General features: G+C 39.9%; 1 protein-coding gene across 2 annotated transcripts in view; it reads left to right on the top strand.

The window, feature by feature from the left end:
- Positions 1 to 25440, top strand: part of LOC119478080 (mediator of RNA polymerase II transcription subunit 13-like) — a 104615-nt gene that overhangs the window by 44713 nt on the left and 34462 nt on the right. For both annotated transcript variants that reach the window (XM_037752497.1, XM_037752498.1), the window contains exons 3-4: positions 16306 to 16390; positions 22603 to 22686. In XM_037752497.1, coding sequence (XP_037608425.1) covers positions 16306 to 16390; positions 22603 to 22686 — 169 coding nt within the window. The remainder of the gene's footprint in view (positions 1 to 16305; positions 16391 to 22602; positions 22687 to 25440) is intronic.

Below are 25440 nucleotides of genomic sequence, written 5' to 3'. Positions count from 1 at the left end.
AGGTATCATACTGTATGTCGTAGAGGTTATAAAGCCCTTTGAGGCTTTATAATGGAATTTTTTATTCTGTGCTACATGTATAAAATTTGCTTGTATCATGCGATACTGTGCAGCATTAGTTAACTATGCAGTAGTTTAGTTGAATATAGCAGTTATAAAGTGCCTGGGAAAAAAACATCAAAAACAAAAGAATGCTTTGAGCTACAAAAACAAGAACAAACAAAAAAAACAACATGTTTTTGTTTATATAGATAGATAAGAATAGCACTCCTGCACATCTTCTTTCAGTCTGACTTTGAGAGTTTGCCTCAGGACATAAGCATTATGTTGTGCAGACTAAAGCCAAATTTGTTTAACACCAGAGATGACTCAAAAATGAAGCTATATATACGTATATTTTTAAATAAACGATTGAGGATTAAATGGAATGAATGCTGTTGTTGTTTCCTTCCATCCTCCTTTTTGAAGACGAGCCAGCTGCCTTTGATATCTGCAGTTTGTGAGGCCTCTCAGCCGGCGTCAAGTGACTACAACGGCCAAATTGATTTTCTCCCCTGGCGTTTTTATCAGCAGCATAGAAATGCTGATTTTGTGCTGCAGTACCCACACAATCAATGTCTCCACAATAGCCAGCCATTCTCCAATGGGGACTTCAGCTGTTTGTTAAAACAATTAGCAATCATGAAAATGATTATTATTTTTTTATACGGAAAGACACATTCAGTCACGCTCTTACAGTACTTATAAACACAGACCAGAATAGCGAATAGACTTGTAGTTGTTTGGATTATTCAGTGAAGTTTGTTACTGTTTTTACTTCTGTTCTATTGGTCCACTATTGTAACCAGCTGGGATTAAAAATCACAGCTCAGCGATGCCACTGAAATGAATTCCCACACTCTTTTTTTACGATGGGCCGCTCTTTCATCATCAGTATCTGTTTATCCTTAATCCTCTATAACCACATTTCAGCCTCAAATGGCAGAGAAGCCTGAAGAATTTTGTCATAAAAAAACCCGGATAATGAGACCTTGTGAGGCCAAAAGCAGAAATGATCATTTCTGAGTTTGAAGCAAGATTCCCACACAACCCCGTGGAAACTACTTAGGTTTGTTTGTTTTTTTCCCCCCTTTTGGATAAGACACATTTTCAGCTACAATGCTAGGTAACATTTATATTACACAATCGTAATTATGTACAAAATGATATATACAAACTCAAGTGTGGTTAAATAAGAAAGACAATATGGAAAAAACTATCTGATGGGCTCCTTCCATTAAATTGTGTTGAACATTATGACCAGATAACCCAACCTCACAGGAAGGCGTATATAAATTAGTAAGGGTGTAAATCACCGTTTTCGTCACAATACAATATTTGCTGATATCACAAAGTTTGCCACGATATTATTTAGATTCAATTCCGGAGCCTACGATCGATATGAGATAATATCATAAGCCCATTTAACACAATCAGTTACATTTATATCAACTCACAAAAAGCAACTAAAATATGTTTTGACATTTTTATTACTGGGCTCCTCCACATATTGAAATGAAAAACAATTCATTCTTTTTAATAAAAAGAATAAAAATAGACCTGTTGTTCACTATAAAGTGCCACATTTCTCATGCTTAAGCACTGTTTGGATGTTTAGGAAGGAGTTGCACTTGGACAGAAATAGTGACACACACGCCATGGGACTTTCAAAATAAAAGCATCTTAAAGATGACGATATATATCGTTGTTTTTCTCTTTGCATTGATGTTCAATGATCAACAATCCAATATTGTTGCAGCCCTAATAAATAGCATTACATTACAAGGACATTCTGCGTGTCATGAGGACACATTGTAGGCTTTGTACGGCACACAACAAACTATGGTAACATTGGCAGTTAGGTTTAGGCAACAAAACCACTTAGTTTAAGAAAAACATCATGTTTGGGCTTGAAATAAGTATGTAAACTAAATAAAATACATACGGAAACAACGTAACAGAAGTATGGAAAACACATCACAAACGTCACTAAGAAACACATCACTAACGTAACTTACAAAAAAACACCGGTCTCCTGGTTGAAAGTCCTGTGTTTGTTGGACCCATCCACCTCCCACTAAACAGTCTTTCTCACTTTTTATTCTACGTCACTAGCATTGATGGTAGCATATTCCCACGGATGCAATTGCATTGCAGTCAGTACAGACTACATGCCGCACAAATGACACACCAAAAGCAAAAATGGCATTCTCATTGCACGCTAAATGCCTTGCGAATTATTGTGTCATTCATACGTCCTTTTTTTGTGACCGGGCTGGAACCACAACAGGTAGCATTCTGGTAAATTATTGGCTTTTGATTTCTACAGCTTCCTCATCAATTAAAGGCATTTTTTGTTATATTAGTTGAAATTTTCATTACATCTCGACAACAATCAATAAATCAAATGCTCTGACAAAAAAAAAAAGAAAAAAATCTGGTATCTTTGTCCGTCGCAGGACTGTAAAAAACCTGTCCAATCATTTCATTCGGGCCGAAAGTAGTGATTGGACGGACTACCTAACCTGCCTGCGTGCAAGGGTGTCACCGGAGTCTTCCACAAGCTGCTAGCTTGACAGCTGCGAGTACAAACAAAGGCCATGTTTGTTGTTTATGTTCATAATGATCATTTTGGGGGGAGTGGCTTTGGAGGGAGGCCTGAAGCGACGGACTGTCAGTGTTGCAGATTTTGCAACTTTGTCTCTAGATTCAGGGACTTTTGGAGCTGCTACTTTCATTGGAAAAGAGCTGGCAACGCAGTTCGTTTTTTTCGGTGGGATCCTTTTTTTAAAAATCCAGTGTGCTCTTGCTGGTTTCTCAAGATCGCCCACCCTGCCTTCAAGCCTCTATGTGGCTACTAGATATTAAGGACATGTGTGATGATTGGCTGATTTTTAATTGCTCTCTGCAGCGCTTTGCAAGACTTCACTGATAAATGTATCCTCATACTATAAGTTCTCTAAGGACCAGACTAGGGACCGACACAGACGCTGCCATGAATGAGCTGCAGCCTGGAAAGAGAGGAGAGCTCTCCATCTATCGCTCATCCCTGAGAGAGAGAGAGAGAGAGAGAGAGAGAGAGTCTGGCTGTCAATCTCTCTCCCTCTCTCTCTCCTCTCCCCTCTAGTGGCAGTTAGGAAGCCCTGTGGAGTCCCGCTAAGCCTCTCAATAGCTGCCCTGCCTCCCACCTCGAGGCCCATTCACTTCTAATGAGGTGCTCAAGTATCTGTGGCTTAACATGAGGGTCAACACCACAGAAATGGGCCCTTTTTACACCGCTGTGGCTCCTCCGCTATGGCAAAAGTGATTAATGATATCATGCTTTTATATTCTAATCTGCTAGTGTTTCATTTTAATGTGCATCGGCTTGTTATTTTTTTGTGCACCAGACAATTTCTTCATTAATATTAATCGTGTTTCTCTGTTGCTCGCTTACATGATGTTATACTTACATTATTCAGAATATTTACATATATTAAATCATCAAGTTGTACTTTAAAATCAAACTGTTTTTCTTTTTACCGCGGCGCTGTAATTGCCTGTATGTTTGGCTCGTGCGTGGCACTACTCCGCTTGACACTTGACACGTTATTTTGACAGTTGAATGAATGGGAATTCATAGGAAGCGTCACTTCACTCCACTTGAACAACACTCAAAATATCAAGGCCCCGAACAGACCTCATGCACTAGAGGTGTTGTTTGCAGACAACAAACAAAAGCCACTTTTAGTTGCAGTCACTCTCCAGTCTCCCACTTCACAAAGGCTTCCTCCGGAGCGACGACTCAAACGCGTTGTTTTTGATCATTCGTCAATAACCTCCACTGATGTGGCGCGTTGGTGTGAACTGAGGCTGTGTGGTTACACTGCCGGAGAAAAGGGTGTAATAGTCCACCTTCCTTTAATGACATGGATAGTTCTAGTTGTTTAGAAGGAGATGAAACAACATATAAAAAGAAAAAGTGAGAAGAAAAGAGGAGGAGGAGGTGTCATGGTTTCAGGTCTATATTTGATATTTTCCAGCAGCATAGATTTGTGAATTAGTGCCACCGGCTTTCTGCCGTACGGCCTGAGCCTTTGTGTATGTATTCATCTTCGACACTTACTTTGTCTTCAATCAGCATCTAAAGGAAGAAGGATGTTCGCCATTTCCGAGTGCCTCTCTATGACTCATATGTGGTTAATCGGTCGTCTGGCTGTTGTTCTCTCATGAGCCAAGTTTCCATTCAAGTTGACAGCGAATTTCAAACAAATTACCAAGAAATCAGCAAAGGAAAACGCAAAAGAATTCATGTTTCCATTCACAACTGTCGTGCAGGAGTTTGGTGCATCGTGATAAGCGGCTGACGTCACTAATTCTCCAGTCGGATGCCATTAAACCGTTGTTGAAGAAGAGGGCAACAGGGGAGTGGCGTTCGTGACAGTCAGATCTACCAAACAATGGAAAACATGACGGAAAATATGGCGTGTAATTGAGGAATTTCCACACAGATGTTTTTATCGATACACCAACTTTTCCACTCAAGCCAGGTGTAAAAATGTAGTTGCGATCAGAGCTGCAACAATTAATCCATGAGTTAAATTCATCGGCAACTATTTTGATAATCAATTAATCGGTTTGAGTCATTTTTTAAGAAGAAAAAGTCAAAATTCCAGCTTCTTAGATGTGAATATTTTCTGGTTTCTTTACTCCTCTATGACAGTTAACTGAAAATCTTTGAGTTGTGGACAAAACAAGACATTTGAGGACGTCATCTTGGGCTTTGGGAAACACTGATCGACATTTTTTATACCATTATCTGACGTTTTATAAAACAAGCAACTAATTGATTAATTGAGAAAATTGACAATGAAAATAGCCCTAGTTGCGATATTTTGACTTCACATACTTATTGCAGTTCCTACACGAACGTGAAGAGAAGGGTGGGCGTTAAAAGTTCCCAGTGAAAAAAAAAAAGCCTAAATGGGTGTAAATGGAGCCAGGAAAACGGTCACACAGACCACCACTGCTCTTGCTCAGAAACATCTGCTTACATTAATAGCAAACTGTAAATACAAGTCATCCTCACCACACTCAGCTATGTAAACAGAAATAAACAGTTGCTGTTACTTCCTGTGGATTCAGACAAACTGAGCCGGATTAATTCTGAGAGGAAACAGCAGACTGCCGAAACAAAATCGGGATGAGATGATGAATTCATAATGCCGTTTGAGAGCCATAAAACTCAAAAAATGTGGGAGGAATACACATTCCTTATACTATCTTATTGGTTAAAGATGACATGGTCAGCAAATAAATCCATAACAGTTGAGATTCAGACAAACACCTGCACATCTTCAAGGACTAAAGGAATACTCTTTAGCTTTTTTTGCTGTCTTGATCAATATTAATTCAATCTTGTTCAGCAGAGAAATTGATGCTTACAGAGTTAATTTGATCTATTTTTACTTTTAATTCGCTGCTGAAATCCAAGAGGCCAGTTGTGATTACGTGAGGCCACAGAGACAAAATGTGTTTTCTCGACAATGTGTGCAAAACAGTTCAGACACCACGTCCCCCATTCATTTATTTATTTCCCAGTGACTTATGGGAAAACACTTGGCACTTAGCATCCATCCATCCGCAGCATCCCAAGCATCAAAAGATTTGTGTGTGGTTTGTGCTGGATTGAATGAGCTAAGTGACTGTCACATTATGTAAGGTTGTGGGATAATTCTGTTGGCTTTTCTCTGCACAGTTTTTGATTGTCTGTCGGGGCGCACACGCACACGCACCAACACACTCCTTTTTCTCACTGTCAGCATCATACAGGGCCCATTTTTATTTCCATACCTTTTCTGTCATGACCTTTTTTCTTCCTTCTTTGTTCTATTTTTGTCCTCCATTGTTTCTATTTCTGTTTTCCCTTCTCTTTCACACCAACTACCCCCCTCTCTCCATGTACTCCAAACCTCTAAACACACATTCACACACACACACATTTTTATAGCAGGTTATATCAGAGAGTAATCTCATTTTGCTCATGATGTCGGTATCATAGCCCCGGCTAGATCCTCTCCACTCACCCTAATTACACCATTGCCTCTGCATTAATACGGTAAATATCCCGTAAATTATTAACGACACTGTCAACATGCTTTTACTAATGAATCACACAGAGTATCACTCCAAATCAGTAGCACCGGACTGAGTGGGGAGATGCTAACTAAATACATTAAGGAGCTTATATGTCGTTTCTGTTTACCAAATTAAAAATAAATGAAAAGCTGACAAAAGTACAGAAAGAAAGTTTTTAATCTCTAACAATTGGAACAGCACATATTGAATGTGAACATAGTGATATCTGCTGCCTGTCTTGTTGGCTTGAGCTGTAAGCAGCTGGTGTTTTCTTGTGTGAACATGATGCATTTAGTGTTTCTTCTTTGTTGTTTTTTCCTCTTTATTTCCTGCATGCCCGGTGATGATTGCCTCCCTTTTGAGGTTGCAAAATGTGCCACTTCTGTGAAATAGATCCCTGTTTGCACACGGAGTGGCTGACTCTTCTGAGAATTACACCTAGTCACTTTATACCTCCATCTTTCTGCCTCTTTGTGTATACTTTCTGTTCAATCTCCTGTTAATCTTGCTATTTGACACAAGCAGACAACACATACAGTATAGCACTCACTTTATGTTGCATCTCTTCTCATCAGTATGCCGTATGTGTGCCAGCAGCAGAGATGCTTTAGGCTGCTAGTATTCACACCAGGTCATCGCTGGCAGCATTGTGTGACATGCTGTGGAGCAATAATATCAGAACCCGCGTGAATCTGTGCGACTTTAAGTCGTGACATGATTATATTCTGTGCATATTGTTACGTCTGCAAATTCAGATTTTTGTTCTGCAAACCGGCGAGATGTAAGTTTTCTACAACATGTGCTCGCAAAGTTCCTCTTTTCTTTCTCTCATTCAAGTCAAATTCCCCCGTCGTCAGAGCCAGCGATACGAAACAAAAGCGCTGTGAATTCTGTGAAGTGACGAGGGGAAGTTGTGTAAGGGAATATTGAGAGGAGCCGCTGTGTGTAGACATGGCCTGGGTCGGTGCCAGCCACCCGTTCTTACCCTCCACTTTGACCTCAGCTCAGGGAGAGGTGGGGCTTTTCTGGCTGCAACTTGACTCCTCTGGTCCGAGCGGTCTGTCGGTGGTGGGGGGGGGGAGATGATCAAAAAGCAATAGGATTGATCCAATACTCAAACAGGAAATGTCACCAAACACTCAAATAGCGGGCATATACAGTTGTTTTTGTGTGCTAGTGTGTTTATATGAATACATTCGCTCATGGCACAACATTCACACCCTGGTCCCTTCTCCTGCCTCTCTGCCTGACTCACTCCCACAACTATGCAAGCAACTCCAGCTCAGTCACCTAATTGATTCCAGACTTTCCCCTCATCCCTTCACTCGCTCTGAGCCTCCTCCTCCTCGTCCTCCTCCTCCTCCTCTTCCTCCTCCTCCTCCTCCTCCTCGCTGTCACTGCTCCTCGTTCTGTCCGTCTTTCTGGGCTGTCTGGGTCTCAGTGCCTGCCATGTGTGTATTTAACTTATTGCTATTACATATACAGTATGTACTCATGATAGAATGCATGTAGTATGTTTGTGCATGCGGGCTCCTCTCTGTAATTGTTAGGGCTGGGACGATATGCTTAATCTCCAAATACTATCACGATACTAGGGTGCAGATTTGATATGTATTGCGATTTTTAACTTTTTTAACACCATAGATCATGGGAAAAAGTTGAATCATACACTTCAAAGGACTTTTACTTTGGAAAATATCTAAATTAATACAGTAACAATTTAGATTTTCAGCATGTTTGTAGTCAGAGATGTCCTGAAGTCAAATATATCAGTCATTGTCAGGAATTATGGAGCAATGTGTTTTCATTGCACCACAAGCATTCAGAAATGTAGCTATTTCAGGGTACAAATGTGGGACTTTTACTTTGAAATTGATAAGTTTTCTGTACAAATTTTCCTCACAAATTAGTGGTATCTTCTTTATAATTTATAAGGGACATGTACTACTTTATACTTCTGGTGAATATAATCCAATCAATCTTATTTTCATATATGTATTTTATATATATCCTTTGTTAACAGACTATTTTTGAAAAACGGACGTAGTCACACGTGTGTACTTACACTGACTTAACCAAGTCTGTCTCTAGCTCTCCCGTCAGCACTGTTCTCTTTATACATCCATGGTCAGCTCCGTCGGGGCCGTTTGAATGCGTTTGTGTTACATACTTTGGATTTAAAATGTGAGGGTGCAGGTTGTATCTACGCAGATCCCCTGATTTACCATCATTAGGTGAGATGAATGGATAAGAGAGCCAGGTTTGTATGCCTGCACCTGAGGGAGGACTAACTGGATTTTACTGTCAACATTTCTGACTTTTACCAGAAGCTGTAAATCCAGTCTGTGTCCGGGTTGAAATAAAAGGCAGTGTGAGTCATTGTGTGTCTTCCAGTTTAAAAGGTTGTAAAGATTTGTAATCAGTTTAATTCGAAAGCCTGCAGAGTTTCCCGGTAACTGCCCTCTGGATTCTGCAAAGTGGTAGCGGTGTGTTTAGAGGCAAGGCTGTTGTGTAGAGTCGGCAGGTGTCGCTGAGAAGTTTAGGAAATTATGTCACTAGAGCATGTGGGTGACTGTCACATGGACAGGGGTGTTTGCTGTTTAATGATCTGAAGAGCAGTTAGAAATAAAGCAAGAAAGAAAATATGTCCCTTTGTAACCTTCCATCTCAGAGCCTATTACATTTGATGCATTATAAATCCAACAAGCATATTAAATACCCTCTTTCGTTGAGAACATATTATGTACAGTACAGTATGTGTGAAGCTTACAGTAAGGCAGTGGAGACTCTGCACAGACATGGTTGAGCATACACATCAGTATGCACAATTCAAACAGTATGGTCAATGGTACAGGGTTGTACAAATACACAGTATTTACATACCGATGGATAAAAGGCACAGTGAGGCGCCATGTCCTTATGCTACTGCTGTCAGATGCTACTCGATGGTTAGTTGACCTCACCTGATCCTGTAACTTGTTCTTTCATAATTTTTCACAGCAGCCAGCTTGAAGCTCATGTGACTGAAAGCAGAAAAACACAGGAGCAATAACAGGCCGCCTGTAGAGCTGCTAGTTCTCAACCCTTTCAGGCTGTTCTCATACACCGCTCGTAGCTATATACCTACGAAAAGTAATGCACTGTAATTCGTATATATCCCATGAAATCAATTTGTATGTGATCCACATAATAGTGAACCAGGAAGAATAAATAGTGACAAACGCTGCGTAGGGAGGAGGTCAGGGTGGATGGGTTGGTCCAGAAACACTGGACGTTCACCCAGGAGACCGATGTTCGTATCCCATCTTAAACCAGAAGTCAATGTTGATATCTTTTTATTAGATATTTATTAGATATTTTGTCACATAACTTCTGTACTTAAGTAACGCCACTTCCAGTGTTATTTTAATCTAAACCATGATCTTTTCCTAAACCTAACTAAGTAGCTTTGTCGCCTAAACCGTCCATCTTTTCCAAAACTAAGTTGTTTTGTTGCCTAATCCTAACTAAGTCGATCTTTTACTAAACCTAATTAAATAGTTTTGTTGCCTAATCCTAACTAAGTCTATCTTTTCCTAAACCTAAGTAGTTTTGTTGCCTAAACTGAACTTAGTCGATCTTTTACTAAACCTAACTAAATAGTTTTGTTGACTAACCCTAACTAAGTCGATCTTTTACTAAACCTAACTAAATAGTTTTGTTGACTAAACCTAACTAAGTCGATCTTTTACTAAACCTAATTAAATAGTTGTGTTGCCTAAACCGAACTAAGTCGATCTTTTCCTAAACCTAAGTAGTTTTGTTGCCTAAACCGAATTAAATCGATCTTTTACTAAACCTATCCAAGTAGTTTTATTTTGAAAAGACTGGAGTGGAAATTGAGACGTGCGTCACGTGTTGCTGGACATTCGCAGGAAAACACCCAAAAAAATGAGCAATAACTTTTCGTAAGAAATCATATGAACCGTTGTATGAGAATACGTTGACCGTTTAACATAGAACCACAATAGTTTGCAGGTTAACTTTCTACCTAAACTCCACAGCTGCTGATCTACACAGCTCCACGCAGTCAGACACTCATGCTGTTTCAAGTTGATGTTTAACAGAAATTGTCAAAGTTGAACAAATTGCATAGCTTTTAAAGTACAAGCTGCTTTGATCTCATAATCGTTCAATAATTAGTTTGGCTAATGTCTGGACGGAGACTGCGCGTAAGTTCCATGGAAATGTTCTGTATGTCTGATGACACAACTTATTTTTCGACACAGACGTTGAAGCATTCAGTTATGGTAGCAATTATGGAGTAATGGGGCCTTGCTTCACCCCAGAAGATAATAAACAGGGCTGTTACAGTTTGGATTTAATCAACAGTGGAAGTTGTGTCTAACATGAGAAAAATCTGTTTATTTTATACCCGTGGTAGGATGTAACTGGTCGGCTGTAGCTCAGGTCAGCGGGCTCTCTTGACTGCACTTGTACCAGCATGGCTTCAGAAGGTGATGCTCAAAGTCTATTAGCCGAATGGTCCATTTGTAGACGGTGACGGCTCCTGAACAACAATGATATTTTAAGAGCAGCATCCCATAATGAGTTGGCTAAAGGAGCACAGACGGATACGCTGATGTAAGAAATGGTGAATGACAGGAAGATCTTTCCCGCTGAACTTTCACCAAAGCGTCTTGTGGCCAAAAAAGAATGCCCTTTCCACCGAAAAAGATTCATGAACTGATGAACTTAAAAGTATGTGATCTACGGGAACAGTTCAACAATGTTTGCCTCATTTCAAACTAGAACTACGGCTAAAAAAAACTAAATTGAAAGCAGATTTGTTACAGTAAGTGGAAATGGAGTAAAGTCCCTGAATAACTTCCTGCAGTGGAAACCGGGTCGTACTGTCAATGTGTTTTGTTCCCTTTTCTCTACATGAATGAATTTAGAATATATCCATGTTCTGTTTGTAGCTCAGCTGGCCGAGCTGCATTAACTGTGGCTCGGTGCCAGGGTAATACGGCATATTATTGCCATATTAACAGCCAGCACAAAGACAGTGAACTGCTGTAAGTAATCTCCTCTGGGCTCCTCGGTTCTCCCCGCACACTTTTCTTTGTGTTATTCTGACGTCCATGTGAGTGTTATGTGGGAAATTGGCCCTGTTAGTCGGTTTATCACACAGATACCTGCCCTTGGTGGGAATTTCCCTTTTATGTGGGGAATGCGACGGAGTCAAAAGATGCAAAAAAAAAAAATCAGAATCGCCAAGTAATAACAATGGAGGGAAGGAAGGAGGGATTGACATGTAGTGAACTGTAACATTAAATCCAAATTGAAAACCTGCGGTGTACGATAGCCTTGTTAATCAATATTGATGACTTAAACATGATTTTTCTTTGTGCTGATCTAAAGCTCACTGGCCTGCTCTCTGTTTTTGAAACAGTCAGCTTTTTATGGCCTTGTAATTGGCAATATTGCATGGATACACAGACGTCATGTATCGATCTTTTATTATATAAACTATTAATATTGCAAATATAATGTCGACTCTGATACAAACGGTTCAGTTTGTCAGGTGCTCGATGCAACGTTTATGTTTTTATGACAGTTTTGGTCAGTCTGTCTGCTTGACTGACAATCACATTTTGCTGCAATAAAAATGATTAAAGTGAGATGATATAGAGTGAAAACTGTATCTTATTATATAAAACAGATGTTGAGAAACAGCATAATTTGCAGTCGAAAAAAGTAATAAATCACAATATATATTATCGTAATACTCTACATATCACAAAATGTTTAAAAGATTGTATCGTGACTTAATAAGTATCGCGATAATGTCGTATCGTGCAGGCGTCTGGTGATTCCCTCTCCTAGAAGATATGATATTGAGATAATGTTCTGATGATTATCTCAGTATTAATTTTGCCCTTATCGCCCACTTCCACAGACTAATCATCATTATTATCATCATCCTCACCCCTCTCTCCCTGTCCATCTGTGCAGCCTTGTCATCTCTCTCTCTCTCTCTCTCTCTCTCTTATTAGTAAAAACGTAAGCATACTAAGGCAGGTTGCTATGCACCAGCAGCACCACATGCATTACATACCCATACACACACACACACACACACACACACACACAGCAAACAGAGATGCTCAGACATGCAGCAGGGCAGCTAATTAGTAAAGTGGCATTGAGGTTTGTGTGAAATCACACACACATACAGACAATGTCACATACACACACACGTATCACCCATGAGCTCATAGTCTGCACACTGCAGAGACACCACTGGACGCCAATACTGCTGGTGCTATTGATCCAAGACAAATGAATGAATGAGGGAGAGAGCGAGAGAGAGAGAGAGATAGAGAGAGAGAGAGAGAGAGAGAGAGAGAGAGAGGGGAAGGAAATGTGTGGAGAGGGGTCATCGTGTTCGAGACAAGAGCGTTGTCACACCTCAAATCCCACCTTCCCCCCCCCCCCCCCCCCCCTCAGATCAATACCAGCTTTGTGTTTGTTAGCACGGTGGTGTAGTGGTGAGTGGTCACTCCCTCTAGTGGTGTGAGACCAACACAGTCAGGGGGGGACGCGAAAGAAGAAGAGTTGAACACACTGGGAAACGAGAGAGGGACAAAACAGAGTGAGATGGAAAGATAGCATTAGATAGAGAGAAAGAAAGAGAGGTGGAACTATAGAGAGTGGTAGTGGCGACCCAGTTCCATCACTGCTTGTTTGTGTTTGGGTTGGCACGGCAGTTAAGAGCATTGAGGCACGGGGATGGGGGGGAGGAAGGTTGGGTGAAATAAACATGCATTTGTGAGGACGTTACCTCACTGTACACATACACATATATACTGTATATAGCACTCACTCACACACACACACACACACACACACATACATGCAAAGTCAGGCCCAGAGCTTGCATGTGCTCTATAAGGCACTTTGGGACCCAATTCTCACACACGCTGCATGCATTAAGATGAACACGTTCATAACGGCAATGACAATGTTGATGCCAGATGTTGCTCTCACACTGATATGTTCATAGATTTGCACAGGCACAAATACACTGTGACCATTCATGTATGTACATACACCGTTTTTGGACTGTTTCGAATAAACTACAGCAAACTATTTAAATTATTTTTTGCCACATCAGCCCCAGACATTTTTATCTGTGGAGTTTTATTTTAGGGTTATAAATGTCAAATCGGTTCACATTAGACATTTTACAGTTTAATTAGGGCTCGTAATTTTAAAGATTCAGTAGATTTATTAGAGTTTATTTTGGTGAAAATCAATAAAATAAATCAATAATACAAAAAGGGGGTAAAAATTTAATTTTAATATTTATTAAATTTAATTTTTTTAAATATGTATTTATTATTTGCAACACACACTGTTGCTTAACTGTTGTTGTTATTATTATTATTATTATTTATTATTTATTATTTATTATATATATTCATGTATATATATATTTCCAAACATACATAATCAATCAGCAAAAAAAGATAATATATACATAAACACATAGTCACACAGACAAGTAGAGGTACATGTTAGTCTATAGCCAATCTATATTGTAATTTTATTTGAATGAGAATCAGTTGCGGAAGAGTACACAGTTTTAGGGATTTCATATATATCAGAAATGGCTGCCATGTCTTACGAAATCGACCTGTAGAGCCTTATTATTATTATTATTATTATTATTATTATTATTATTATTATTATTCATAAAATATATATTTTTACTTACTGGTCTGGTGCATAATCATTTGTGTTTTCTCCCAATTTTTTCATCATTTTTCATATGCTTTTGGCTTCAAATCTGGGTGAAAATCTTTTTCTTTTTTAATGAATCTGCTTCCTTTAAAAAGCTAGCTTTTTATCAGTGAAAATCAGTAAAAAACAAAAAAAATGATGAGCTTTCAGTTTAATCAAATTGAGGCTGATTATATCCAGTCCCTTTAAGATCTTTCAAGCATGATGCAGTTCCCTTTACTGTAGCTCAGGCTCTGATGAATGATGGATCACGATGCTTTAAAGCCCTATTGCACTTAGCTGTGCATTTAGTGTCTACAGCGCACTTTTCCCCTGGGCCATCTGTGTTCTTCCTCTGATTAACAGGCAGTAAAAACTCTAAACATGGTGGACTGACTGTTGATGAAATGACAGTTTCATGGTGTTTCCGCCTCACGCGCTCCCTACAGAACATCACTCTTTAATGTATCCGATAATTGTTTTATTTCACACTCCATTTTCTATATTTATAATTTTGTGTATAAAGGTTGCGCATACATGCACGTGCGGATGCCTGACCTTGTTTGCTTGCGAGAGTGATTTGTCACACCGTGTGTTGATATGGTGCAGTGAGCTGGCTCTCTGACAGCTACAATATAAACAGGAGCGTCTAATGTGGATTGCATGTTTTCTCAGGCATCTAAGCATGTGCCGCTGCCGCTGTTGGGATTTGTAAAACACATTGTACCTGCTCGTGTAGGAGCTCCATATCTCATGCAGGAATTAGGGTGGAAAAGTTACATTTAAGTCCCATTTCTCTGGGGTGCGTGGTTCAGATTTGTTGACTTACGGGTGGGAGGATGCGAGGGGTTTGTGACAGTTTCGGGAGTTATAGGGGGGTCAAGAGCCTGCAGTGGAGCCGGTCATGACGAGAGTAAATGAAGATGGGTTGTGGGAGGATTGGCAGAGTGGGGGAAGAAGAAAAAAAAAAGTTGGGGGGGGGGGATTTTGAAGAGGGAGGGAGAGATGTAGAGACAGTGAGAGCTAATGAGCTGGATTTGCTGGAGACTTGGCATTCTGCTCGTGGTGCTCGCTCTATCTTTCTCCTCTGTAGAGGAGCTGGCTAGAGCGAGCTTCCTGTCTGAGCCCTGAAGCAGGAGTAAATGAGGGGTGGGCGGGTGGGGGGGGGGGGTGGGGGGGTGTTGGAAGCAATAGAACAGAGGAAGGAGGAGAAGGAGAAGGGTGGGGGGCGGGAGGGACCAGTGTTGAAATTGAATGCCAGGGCGCCATGTTCTCACCGCCAGCGTTTCCATGGTTACAGGGTAATTCTGGCGAGTAAGGAAATTTCATTCACTCTGGTATGAAGAAGAAGAAGAAGAAAAAAAAAAACAGGAGCGAAATATCAACAAAGCAACAGAGAAAGGAATACACACACACACACACACACACACAAAAAAAGAGGGAAAAGAAAGAGGAGGAAAGAGAAAACCTCTACTGGGGTTTCTGCCACCCATCCCCCAGGCGATCTGCCTCTGCTTCTGTCTCTCATTGCCTTTTTTTTTTCTTGTGTATTTCTGTGATGCTTGGTTTGTTTGCCACCACCCTATAAGCAAACACAACACCCACCCACAATCCTCCAGTTCTTCCAGGAGCCCTGCAGGTATATGGCAAAGAACAAAGAGAAACACTGTTAACCGGCAACTGTGTGTGTGTGTGTCTGTGTGTGTGTGTGTGTGTGTGTGTGTGTATGTTAGTGTGTTCTTTTTGGGAGGACGGCAATGGGGGTTGGTGTCGGCGTAAGGTCGGTGGGGGTTAAAGAAATCAGGAGGGCGCTCAATTGTTCGCAACACATTTGACACATGTGAACTGGCCGCTGAACACAGAGGCAACTGATTTTGACCACGTTTTGTCTTCAGCTGCTTCAATTTCACAGCAAAAAAAACAAAACGGGTTGAGTTCAAACTCGGTGTGCATGTACGAACCTGAGCACGCAAGCATGTGTGTCATCCTGCTGCACATACTCTCGCTCTCCAGCTAACTGCTGTTGACAACTGCATGGGGTTCGACTGGGCTGTCGCCGCAGCCAACCCGACAGCTGTACAGCCAAGCACCCTCTCTCTACACACACACACACACACACACACACACACACAACTTCATCTTCAGTGTAATTTCGGATATGATGTGCAGGTTTTCTCATCAGCACATGCAGCATGTTTTGACAGAGTGGGCCATAAACACATGCAGTTAAACGCTGAATCATGTGTTGTTTATTATCCTCAAGCTGGTACTCGCAGATGTTTCGCCGTCACACAAAATATCATTACTTTTCTTTTATTATCGAGATAATAAAAATAGCGAGATTTATAATTTTGGTGGTTATTTTCTCTCCCTGTCTTTCAGTGGCTGAGGAGGGTCTGTGGGAGTGCGGGCTGTCCTACGAGTGCAGGACCCTCCTGTTCAAGGCCATTCACAACCTGCTGGAAAGGTAAGGAAGCACCTCATTAGCTGCACAGCGAGAAGTTGCTGAACGTTGTAGATAGAATATGAAAACATGTTGCATGACATATATTTTATGAAGTGTATAACTTGCAGCATTATGAAGTTTTTGCACAATTTGTTACTGCAAAGTGACCCTCCATTTAACATTTATAAGCAGCATATAATTATAGTTTGTAACACTAGGGCTTCAACTAACGATTATTTTCATTGTTGATTAATTTATTGATTATTTTCTCGATTAATTGATTAGCTGTTTGGTCTATAAAATGGTGAAAAATGTCGATCAATGTTTCCCAAAGCCCAAGATGACGTCCTCAAGTGTCTTGTTTTGTCCACAACTCAAAGATGTTCAGTTTACTGTCATAGAGGAGTAAAGAAACCAGAACATATTAACATTTAAGAAGCTGGAATCAGAGAAATCTGACCTTTTTTTCTGAAATAAATTACTCAAATCGATTATCAAAATAGCTGGCGATTAATTTAATAGTTGACAACTAATCGATTAATCACCGCAGCTCTATAAAACTCAATATAATGTAGTTGTAAGCAGATATAAGTGTTTATTATTTTATATGTGTCACAACTCCTCCTGTGGACACCCCACAAAGTGGAGGCTGGTGTATAAACAGATACTGAGTGACAATATAAGAAAACACAGTTGCAATTATATAAAACATGCATTGTAATTATAATTGTTGACATTAATAAACACTTAAAATGTCCTTACATCTGCATACAGCTGCATACTATGGTGGTACACACCATTTATTAAAGTTTTTAGGGCTATAGTGTTTATATAGAGCTCATAAATGCTAAATAAGGAAGTTAAAATAATTATTTATTACATTTTCTGTACTTTATAAATAGTATAGTAAACATAAATATTCAACATTTTCTTTAACATACTCAGTAACTGAAATTAGCACTCTGAATGTAATTTCTTTCTCTTAAATGAACAAGAATGACTTTTTGAATTACGCACAAAAACCACCGATCAATAGAACTTTGTGTCGCGTTGATCGACAGTTTTAGTTTTTCTTCCATCAGCTTCACCTTAATGAAATTATAATCTGAGCGCTGAATCACTTGCTCAAGTACCCAAAGCTCTCCTTTCTGAGTCAGAGCCATCTGTTAAATGAAGCAGCACATATTTGCTCTCTATTAAGTTAAGCATCAGTGATCATCATAGGGGGCAGGTTGAATTAACCTTCCTATTACCTTGAAGCTAACTCCTTTTATAGCTCACTATTTCAACACCGGACGGATCATTTCCACTTTCTCTTTCATATTGCACAGACAAAATTCACCTCTGTCGCTGACTGTATTATTATTATTGTTATTATTATTTTATTATTTGAATTAACAGAGTCTTAATCAAACATTACTAATAAAGCAATTATGAATTTTTCGATAAAACAAGCAGAGAAAAATAACACTTACAAAAGACAAATGTTAAGAACTACATTACAAAGTACAATGAGTCAAACTTTATGTCCAAACTTGTGTTGAATTCGTCAGTCGAAGCCCCACAGACAAGACTTCCTATTGACATTCATTATTTTTGACATTTTCAGTAAAAGATTGGAATAAAAAATAAATTATCCTCAACGCTTTACTCAATGCGGAGGTTTATATGAAAGACTAAAGTCGTGCTTGTTTCCCATTTGGAGTTTGAATTGGGACGCAAACGAGATATAAATCAGTAAAATTACCTTTAACTTTATACACTTGCCACACTATAAGATATAATTATATGGGAGAAAAACAAGGGTATTACTTTGCCGATAGGTTAGGCCAATAAGTGTGCTGAAAGCTGCAGTTCGACTCAATTTTTGACAGTTACCGTGGCCAGAAAATGAACAGATCAATCAAGTGTGATAGCTTGAGACACCTGTCAATCAAACACACATGTTCCTAAACATATTTCTCTTCAAATGTGCTCTTATCAATATTTTTATACTAACAATGGCTTAGATGATGTGTAATGTGAAAGGAGTTCATAGTGGCAAATTCACAGAGAATTATCTCCCAACTGTGCAGTTCCCCTACGCTCTGCGGCAGAGTATTAATAATAAATTCAACACTGATTGTTGTGAAACATTATTTTGGTGTTGCCCACGGACAGGCACTGTTAGCCCAAATGAATTATGGCTGTTGTGTTGTTTTTTTGTTTTTTTTTAAAGCTGTGCATAGTAGTGCCGCAAATTGATAAACAACTACGCATAGCGGCAATGCATAGCTATGACGTTGTTGAATTAAAACATTTACGGTGGGAAATTAAACCATCCATTGCTGACATGGAGCCCGGTGTCCCGGGACCTGGTGAACATCCAGACAAAAAAGCAAAAACGTTAACGCAGGCGTGTGGGAAGGGAAATACCTGTGAATCATTGCTGCCTTACAAAATCCAAACTAAGCGTTTTGCCAAGTCTGCAGGAAAGAATAATACTATTATTACTACTACTGTTCGTTAACACTGAATGTAATGTACTGGAGGCCACTCCCACCCCCAACTCCTCTTCATTCTCACCCTACTTTGCAGAGTATGTCGGTGTCATTCAGCTCCTTGTCTTGGTTTTATGGCAAACAACTCTACTGTTTTGTTTCAGTGTAACTGCTCTTATCAGCTTCATTTCCCCCCACACACTCAGCTGACAAACCCACCACACACTACAGACAAAGTTGCTGGTGAACAGTCGAGCATTTAACAGCGAAACAGACAGATAGTGTATTTCCCTCAGGAGTCGGTAGAAACCAAAAACAGAGGTATAAAGAGAGGAAACTCGAGATGGATGCAAATGTTGCTCTGTGTCTGCTGGATAAGTAAACAGGCAGTTGTTTGCTAACGTGTCCGTCATCTCAACTTTATATGGTGATAATATGTCAACACATTCAGGTTAAAAACTTAATATTCACTTTGATAGATGAGTATACATAACTAGACATGCTGGCGTAGAAGAAGCAAAATTGGCTTTTTAACTCTTTGAACTCTGCAATAGAAATGGTCCGCCAGTGAATACGTTATTTTTGCTTATTGTGATGTCATTTCTTGGAGTATCTTAAAATGCTTCATATCTCTAAAATCTGTATAACCTAAGATAAATAATAACCATAATAGTTGATACAAGTATTGTCATAAATAAAAAGAACATTTTGATCCAAAATATTTCTACAGTTTTCGGAGTTTTAGAGAATTGGAGAAACAAAGATTTGGATTTATGCTCATTTTTTATGAGCAGATCGAGTGCAAAAGCGTTTGTTATGTTCTGCACCTCATGTATTGTGATGATGTCATCATGAGCGTACAACATGATCACAGGAAAGACAGAAGCTTTAACTTTCTGCTGCAAAAAGAGTGAATGCTCTAGCTATTATGGTATTCATTTTAGATCGATTTAAAAAGGATCGTTCAAACAACGATCTCCCGCGGCCTTCTGGCGGGAGGTCTGTTTTTAAAGGGTTTAGAGCCTAATGTTAAGAGCCTAAGTTGGGTGTATCCTATTGGCTTCAATATCATCAAGAGTATGGCTCTTGAGTATGAGCCTTCTTTTTGAGCCAGCATTTGAAGGAGCTGTATCTGGAGGCTTTTCAGCATTAGCTTCAGCATTTACTCACATTAGTTGCTCCATGGATATAATGCTTTACTCCTTTACAGTGTATTTTTTGTAAGGGCTCCAGTGAAGTGACCGTGCACAGGGATGCACTGATCCGATACACCACATTGGTATCGGGGCCAATACTGACCTTATTAAGCGGTCTGGTATCGGCCATGATGTAACCAATCTACTATAAATACAGTTTCTGTGTTAATGTTATTCTAAAATGAATTGTTTGGGGTCGATAAGACTGTACCAAAGATGGTAGAGCTGGAGGCTGAAAGCTTTGGATAGCTCAGCCTGGCTGAGTGCAGAGGAGTCCATAAAATCATTTTGTAATTCCTTGACCGGGGTCAGAGGATCCAGCAGGGAATTCACTGGCACCTGCACACAGAGACAAGTCAAAGTTGCGAGAGCGCTGAGGTTTGTCTCTGAAAGGAGGCCGACACGAGGTGAAGAAGTGCACAGATGGTGGGATAGCCAAATAGGGAGCATGATGACTGAACCGTTTGATGTGATCAAAAAGGAAAGGGTTTTTGGAAAGCTATGTGTAAAAGTGCACACCACTTTCAGGGGGGAAAGCAGATTAGCAGAAGATTACCTTTTCCTTTTCCTGTACGCGTAAACTGCACATCTCGAACACTGCTCAGATGTTGCTAAGGGACGGCCCCCTGCTGCAGTTTATGTAAAACTATAAAATGTAGAGCTGCAGCGATTTATCGAGAAGTTGTCAACTATTAAATTAACCGCTGACTATTTTGATAATCGGTTTGAGTAATTTTTAGGGGGAAAAAAAGTCAAAATTCTCTGATTCCAGCTTCTTAAATGTGAATATTTTCTGGTTTCTTTACTCCTCTATGAGAGTAAACTGAATATCTTTGAGTTGTGGATAAAACAAGACATTTGAGGACGTCATCTTGGGCTTTGGGAAACACTGATCAACATTTTTCACCATATTCTGACATTTTATAGACCAAACAACTAATCGATGAATCAGAAAATAATCAAGAGATTAATCGACAGTGAAAAAATTGTTAGTTGTAGTCCTAAGAAAATGCATTTCCTGCATGTGAATGCTGAACACTAAAATAAAAGGCAAAGTATTGTTGAAAATGCAGAAATGTGAAATGACTTGTCTAAAAACTGTTAAAGCTCAAATGCATTGCATTGCACAGCTGAAAAATCTGGGAGTTGAAATGTAAAACTGGCAGAGTTGGAAGCTGAACCGCATAACCTAAAGAAGCTAAGAGCTGAAATACACAAGAAAAGCTGGAAGCTGTTTTATTGTCTGTAGTAGTAGTAGAAGTAGTATAGGCTTATTTTTTTGCGCTAGATGGAAAGATTTAAAACAGTGATTAAAGTTATGCAAAGTCAACTTATTATAAAAAATAGAGCTGTCAAAGTTAACATGATAATACTGCGTTAACGCCACTAATTTCTTTAACGCATTTATACAACATGCAAATTTTAGGTTGTTAAAAGACTTGTTTTAAAGATAGAGTGAATATACTGGCATCATATGAAACTAAAAACCTAATGAATCCATCGGTACCAACCATGTCATACTAGCTTATTGCGAAGGAGGTTAAATAACGCTCCAAACTTAGACTACATTTTTTTGAGGAAAAACTGGCATGGCCATTTTCAAAGTGGTCCCTTGACCTCTGACCCCAAGATATGTGAATGTAAATGTGTTGTATGGGTACCCACGAGTCTCCCCTTTGCAGACATGCCCACTTTATGATAATCACATGCAGTTTGGGGGCAAGTCATAGTCAAGTCAGCACACTGACACACTGACTGCAGTTTGCCATGTTATGATTTGAGCATATTTTTTATGCTAAATGCAGTACCTGTGAGGGTTTCTGTACAATATTTGTCATTGTTTTGTGTTGTTAATTGATTTCCAGTAATAAATATATACATACATTTGCATAAAGCAGCATATTTGCACACTCCCATGTTGATAAGAGTATTAAATACTTGACAAATCTCCCTTTAAGATGCATTTTGAACAGATATAAAAAAATGATTAATTTGTGATTAATCGCGATTAACTATGGGCAATAATGCGATTAATTGCAATTAAAAATGCTATAAAATAAATCTTTATTGTTCACCAGGGTGGAAATGTGTCTTTGTCCAAACACAGGAAACAACAACAACAAAAACAAAACAAAACAGACAAGCAGTTAGTAAAAAGAAATGCACAGACAGGTCATGTTACACATTGAAACAGTTCATGTCCGTGGCTTAGATCTGTTCAATCACTTTGTTGAGTTATATTTTAATCCATTGACAGGCCCTAATAAAAACACAATCAGTTTCTACTCATATACCTGAACGCTAAGGCCTGATGTTGTGGAAGCCGTCACTGAGGAACAGTCTGTAATGTAATGAAATCCTATACAACACCACCAGAAGCATAAAAAACACACCATTGACTTGATACAAAACCTCTCTAAGCCTCTCAAGAATACTACTCGTTACATGATTCATATTATGGAAGTGCATTATACAAGATGTTAAACCATTTTTCCGCCTCTCCTTTTTTCCTTGTCTAATGAATAATTTTCTTTCTCTCCTTCTCTTTATTCTCTAGATGTTTGATGGATAAGGGGTTTGTGAGGATTGGGAAGTGGTTCTTCAAGCCACATGAACTAGAAGAAAAGTCTTTGGGCAACAGGTAAGAACTTTCAACGCCTCCATTGAGATATTATCGTTGGACTTTTTCGGCATGTTTCTGTGTGCCACGGGGTTTCATGTAGTCTGTGAGAAATATACACCACAGAAGTCCATGTGTGTGTGACACAGCGAGGCAGTGTGAATGGCTTTCATGTGATTCAGTATTTGTCCCCTCCTTGATGTTCCAGCGGCTGGCTCATGGTGTGAGACTATTAAAAACCAGGACAGTGAATGGTGGCGAGAGGTGAGAGCCGAGCTGAGTCGAGCTCTCGCAGCTCTCTCTGGGTGAGGGGAGGGTGGTTGTGTGTGTGTGTGTGTGTCAGTGTCACGCTGTGTAAGTGTGTAGCAATGTGGGAGACAGACAGAGAAACTGAAACATAGTAAAAAAAAAAAGAGGGGTGGGTGTGATGACAGTTGCTCAACTTGTTGCTTCAGCCTTTCTAGTCTGCCCACTTCAGCTTCTTCTGCTGGTGAGGATGCAACAAACATTCCTTACATCTCTAACATAGCGATGTTTAAATGCTAAGCATTCAAGTAGGAAACCACTTAGCTGTCAAATTGCTCATTTTAGAAATCTGTTCGCTTAGAGGCAGCAGACACAAAAATCCTTTTATTTCTATTTACTTTGTGGTTTTTGAACTAGAAAGCCGCAAATTGCATTGTCATTCAAATGTGGTGCAAATTAAGAGATGCACAGGAAACTCTCGCTCTGGAAAGTTGCTGACTCGAGTGCAGTCTGCTGCGATGCGCTGTAGCAAACTTTAGCTGCTCTCAGAGCAGGTGGCGGTCCCTCAGTGAGGCACGCCGCGTGACATCTCAGGAGAGCGCGCGTGTCACTCGTGTTGCACAGTGTTTTGGAAAAAATACTGCGAGGAGGAAGCCTGACATGACTGTGAATTTTTTGTTGTACCTAAAAGCACTCTGGTGGTAAAATATACTGCACATACAGGCGACAAATTAAAGGGGAAAAAAGCGGAATGAATGAACATAATGAATGCAGGTGCTTCCATGCGGGGCACGAGAGGTCGCTGAATGGTTTGATGAGAGTGGAAAAGGATGTGAATCGAATGAGCTCTTTACACTTAACACTCAACATAGACACCAAACTTCTCGCATTGTATTTCTAATGCAGATTCTCTTCACATGTAGTGGGTACGTTATCCTGTTTGACAAGTGGAAGTTGCTCATTAATTACCTCATTGGGTAACACTTTACATTAAGGTGTTGTAATAAGCATTAGTTAATAGGTAATACATCCTTATAAGATGCTTATCAACATTAATATGTGTTAATAAAACTATAAGTGTTAAAAATATCATTATATACATGTTTATTGTTAGATTATAAGACATTTATAAGCACTTAAGCACATTACAGTAACAGAATATTGATTCATATTTGATCAGCGCTGCCTAGTTTTGACCGTTTGATCGGAGTTTGCGAGTGATTGACAGCTGCTCAGAGACGGCAAGGCTCCAGCTTGGCTCTGATTGGTTGTTTTCCTCCGGTCTGTGAAATCTTGTAGTTGCCATTATGAGCACCAGAGGACACAGAGGCACAGGATTTTTTCCGATTACCTGTCTCATGCACTACTGTCAGGATATAGTGACCGTTCTATAAAAATATTTTACTCCAAATCTACCCACTGCAGCTTTAAACCTTTACTAACCACTTTTCGTTGCTTTATTAAGATTAATACATACTTTATTTTGCATTTATTAGCAGTTAATTACGCACTTATTAACAGTTTTGCATGTACCGGATCTAAAGCGAGAACAATGCTTATCAAGGTTAATAAGTCGGATCCCTAATATAAAGTGTTACCATTCAATGGAAAAGGCTTTGCTTGGAAGAGAAACAATATTATAAACCAACATTGCAAGCTACCAAATAGTATAGATAGAGAGTCACTGCAGGATCAGTAAATAACAATTGTGTGGGAAGTAGGAAGCTGTGAAGACTGCGTGCACACAAACATATGTTGAAATCCTCTCTCTGAAATTACGCTCAGCGTTTTGGTGTTTTGAGTGCAGAGATTTACATGTGCGAGTGTCTCCTTTGTCCATCATGTTATTCCTCTTGGTTTTTTGACAGCTCTATATGAATATGTTGTCAGCTGGTACGCCCCCTGCTGAGCCATTCCTGACTTGTTCTGTCTGTGAATTATTGAACATCCTGAAAAGGAGAGACAGAGAGAGAGACACATTCTTGAGCACAAACAAATACAAATCTTATGTAGATGTCTGCAGCAGTATAGCCGCGCCGTTTCATGCCTGCACTCTGCGGGTGTTGCGTGCATCCCATGAAGTGAACCATGGCATTTTTGTCTTTCCACATGTCTCCACACATGCAAAACACACATGCTGTCCTGAATGCCCACACATACACACACACCATCCCTCGTTCCCAGAATAGCAATGTTGCCCCACAATTGACAGTGTGAGCCCCGAGGACCCCTGCAGATCCCCGGCCGTCAGTGTTTTCATGCCATGAGGGAACATTGCTCAGTTAGGCATACACTGACCTCCTGCCTCAGCTGTAACCAGCTCCTTTGTCTCTTCTTCACTCCCACACTGTGCCTCTTATCCCCAACAGGGGGCGCTTCGGTGCTAACATGCCATGCCGTGCCCCCTTACCCGTGCCAACTCCTGTGCCTTGGCGCCGCCACCTTTTGTCAGGCTTATCTGGTGTTTATCTCGTATGTGTCCCCGGGGCACGGCGAGGATTGGCACATCCAGGACACTTCCAAACCACC

Source organism: Sebastes umbrosus, chromosome 19 (assembly GCF_015220745.1).
Source record: "Sebastes umbrosus isolate fSebUmb1 chromosome 19, fSebUmb1.pri, whole genome shotgun sequence".
Classification (NCBI taxonomy): Eukaryota; Metazoa; Chordata; class Actinopteri; order Perciformes; family Sebastidae; genus Sebastes; species Sebastes umbrosus.
Note: the sequence above shows the minus strand (reverse complement) of the source record. Positions and strands in the feature narration are given on the sequence as shown.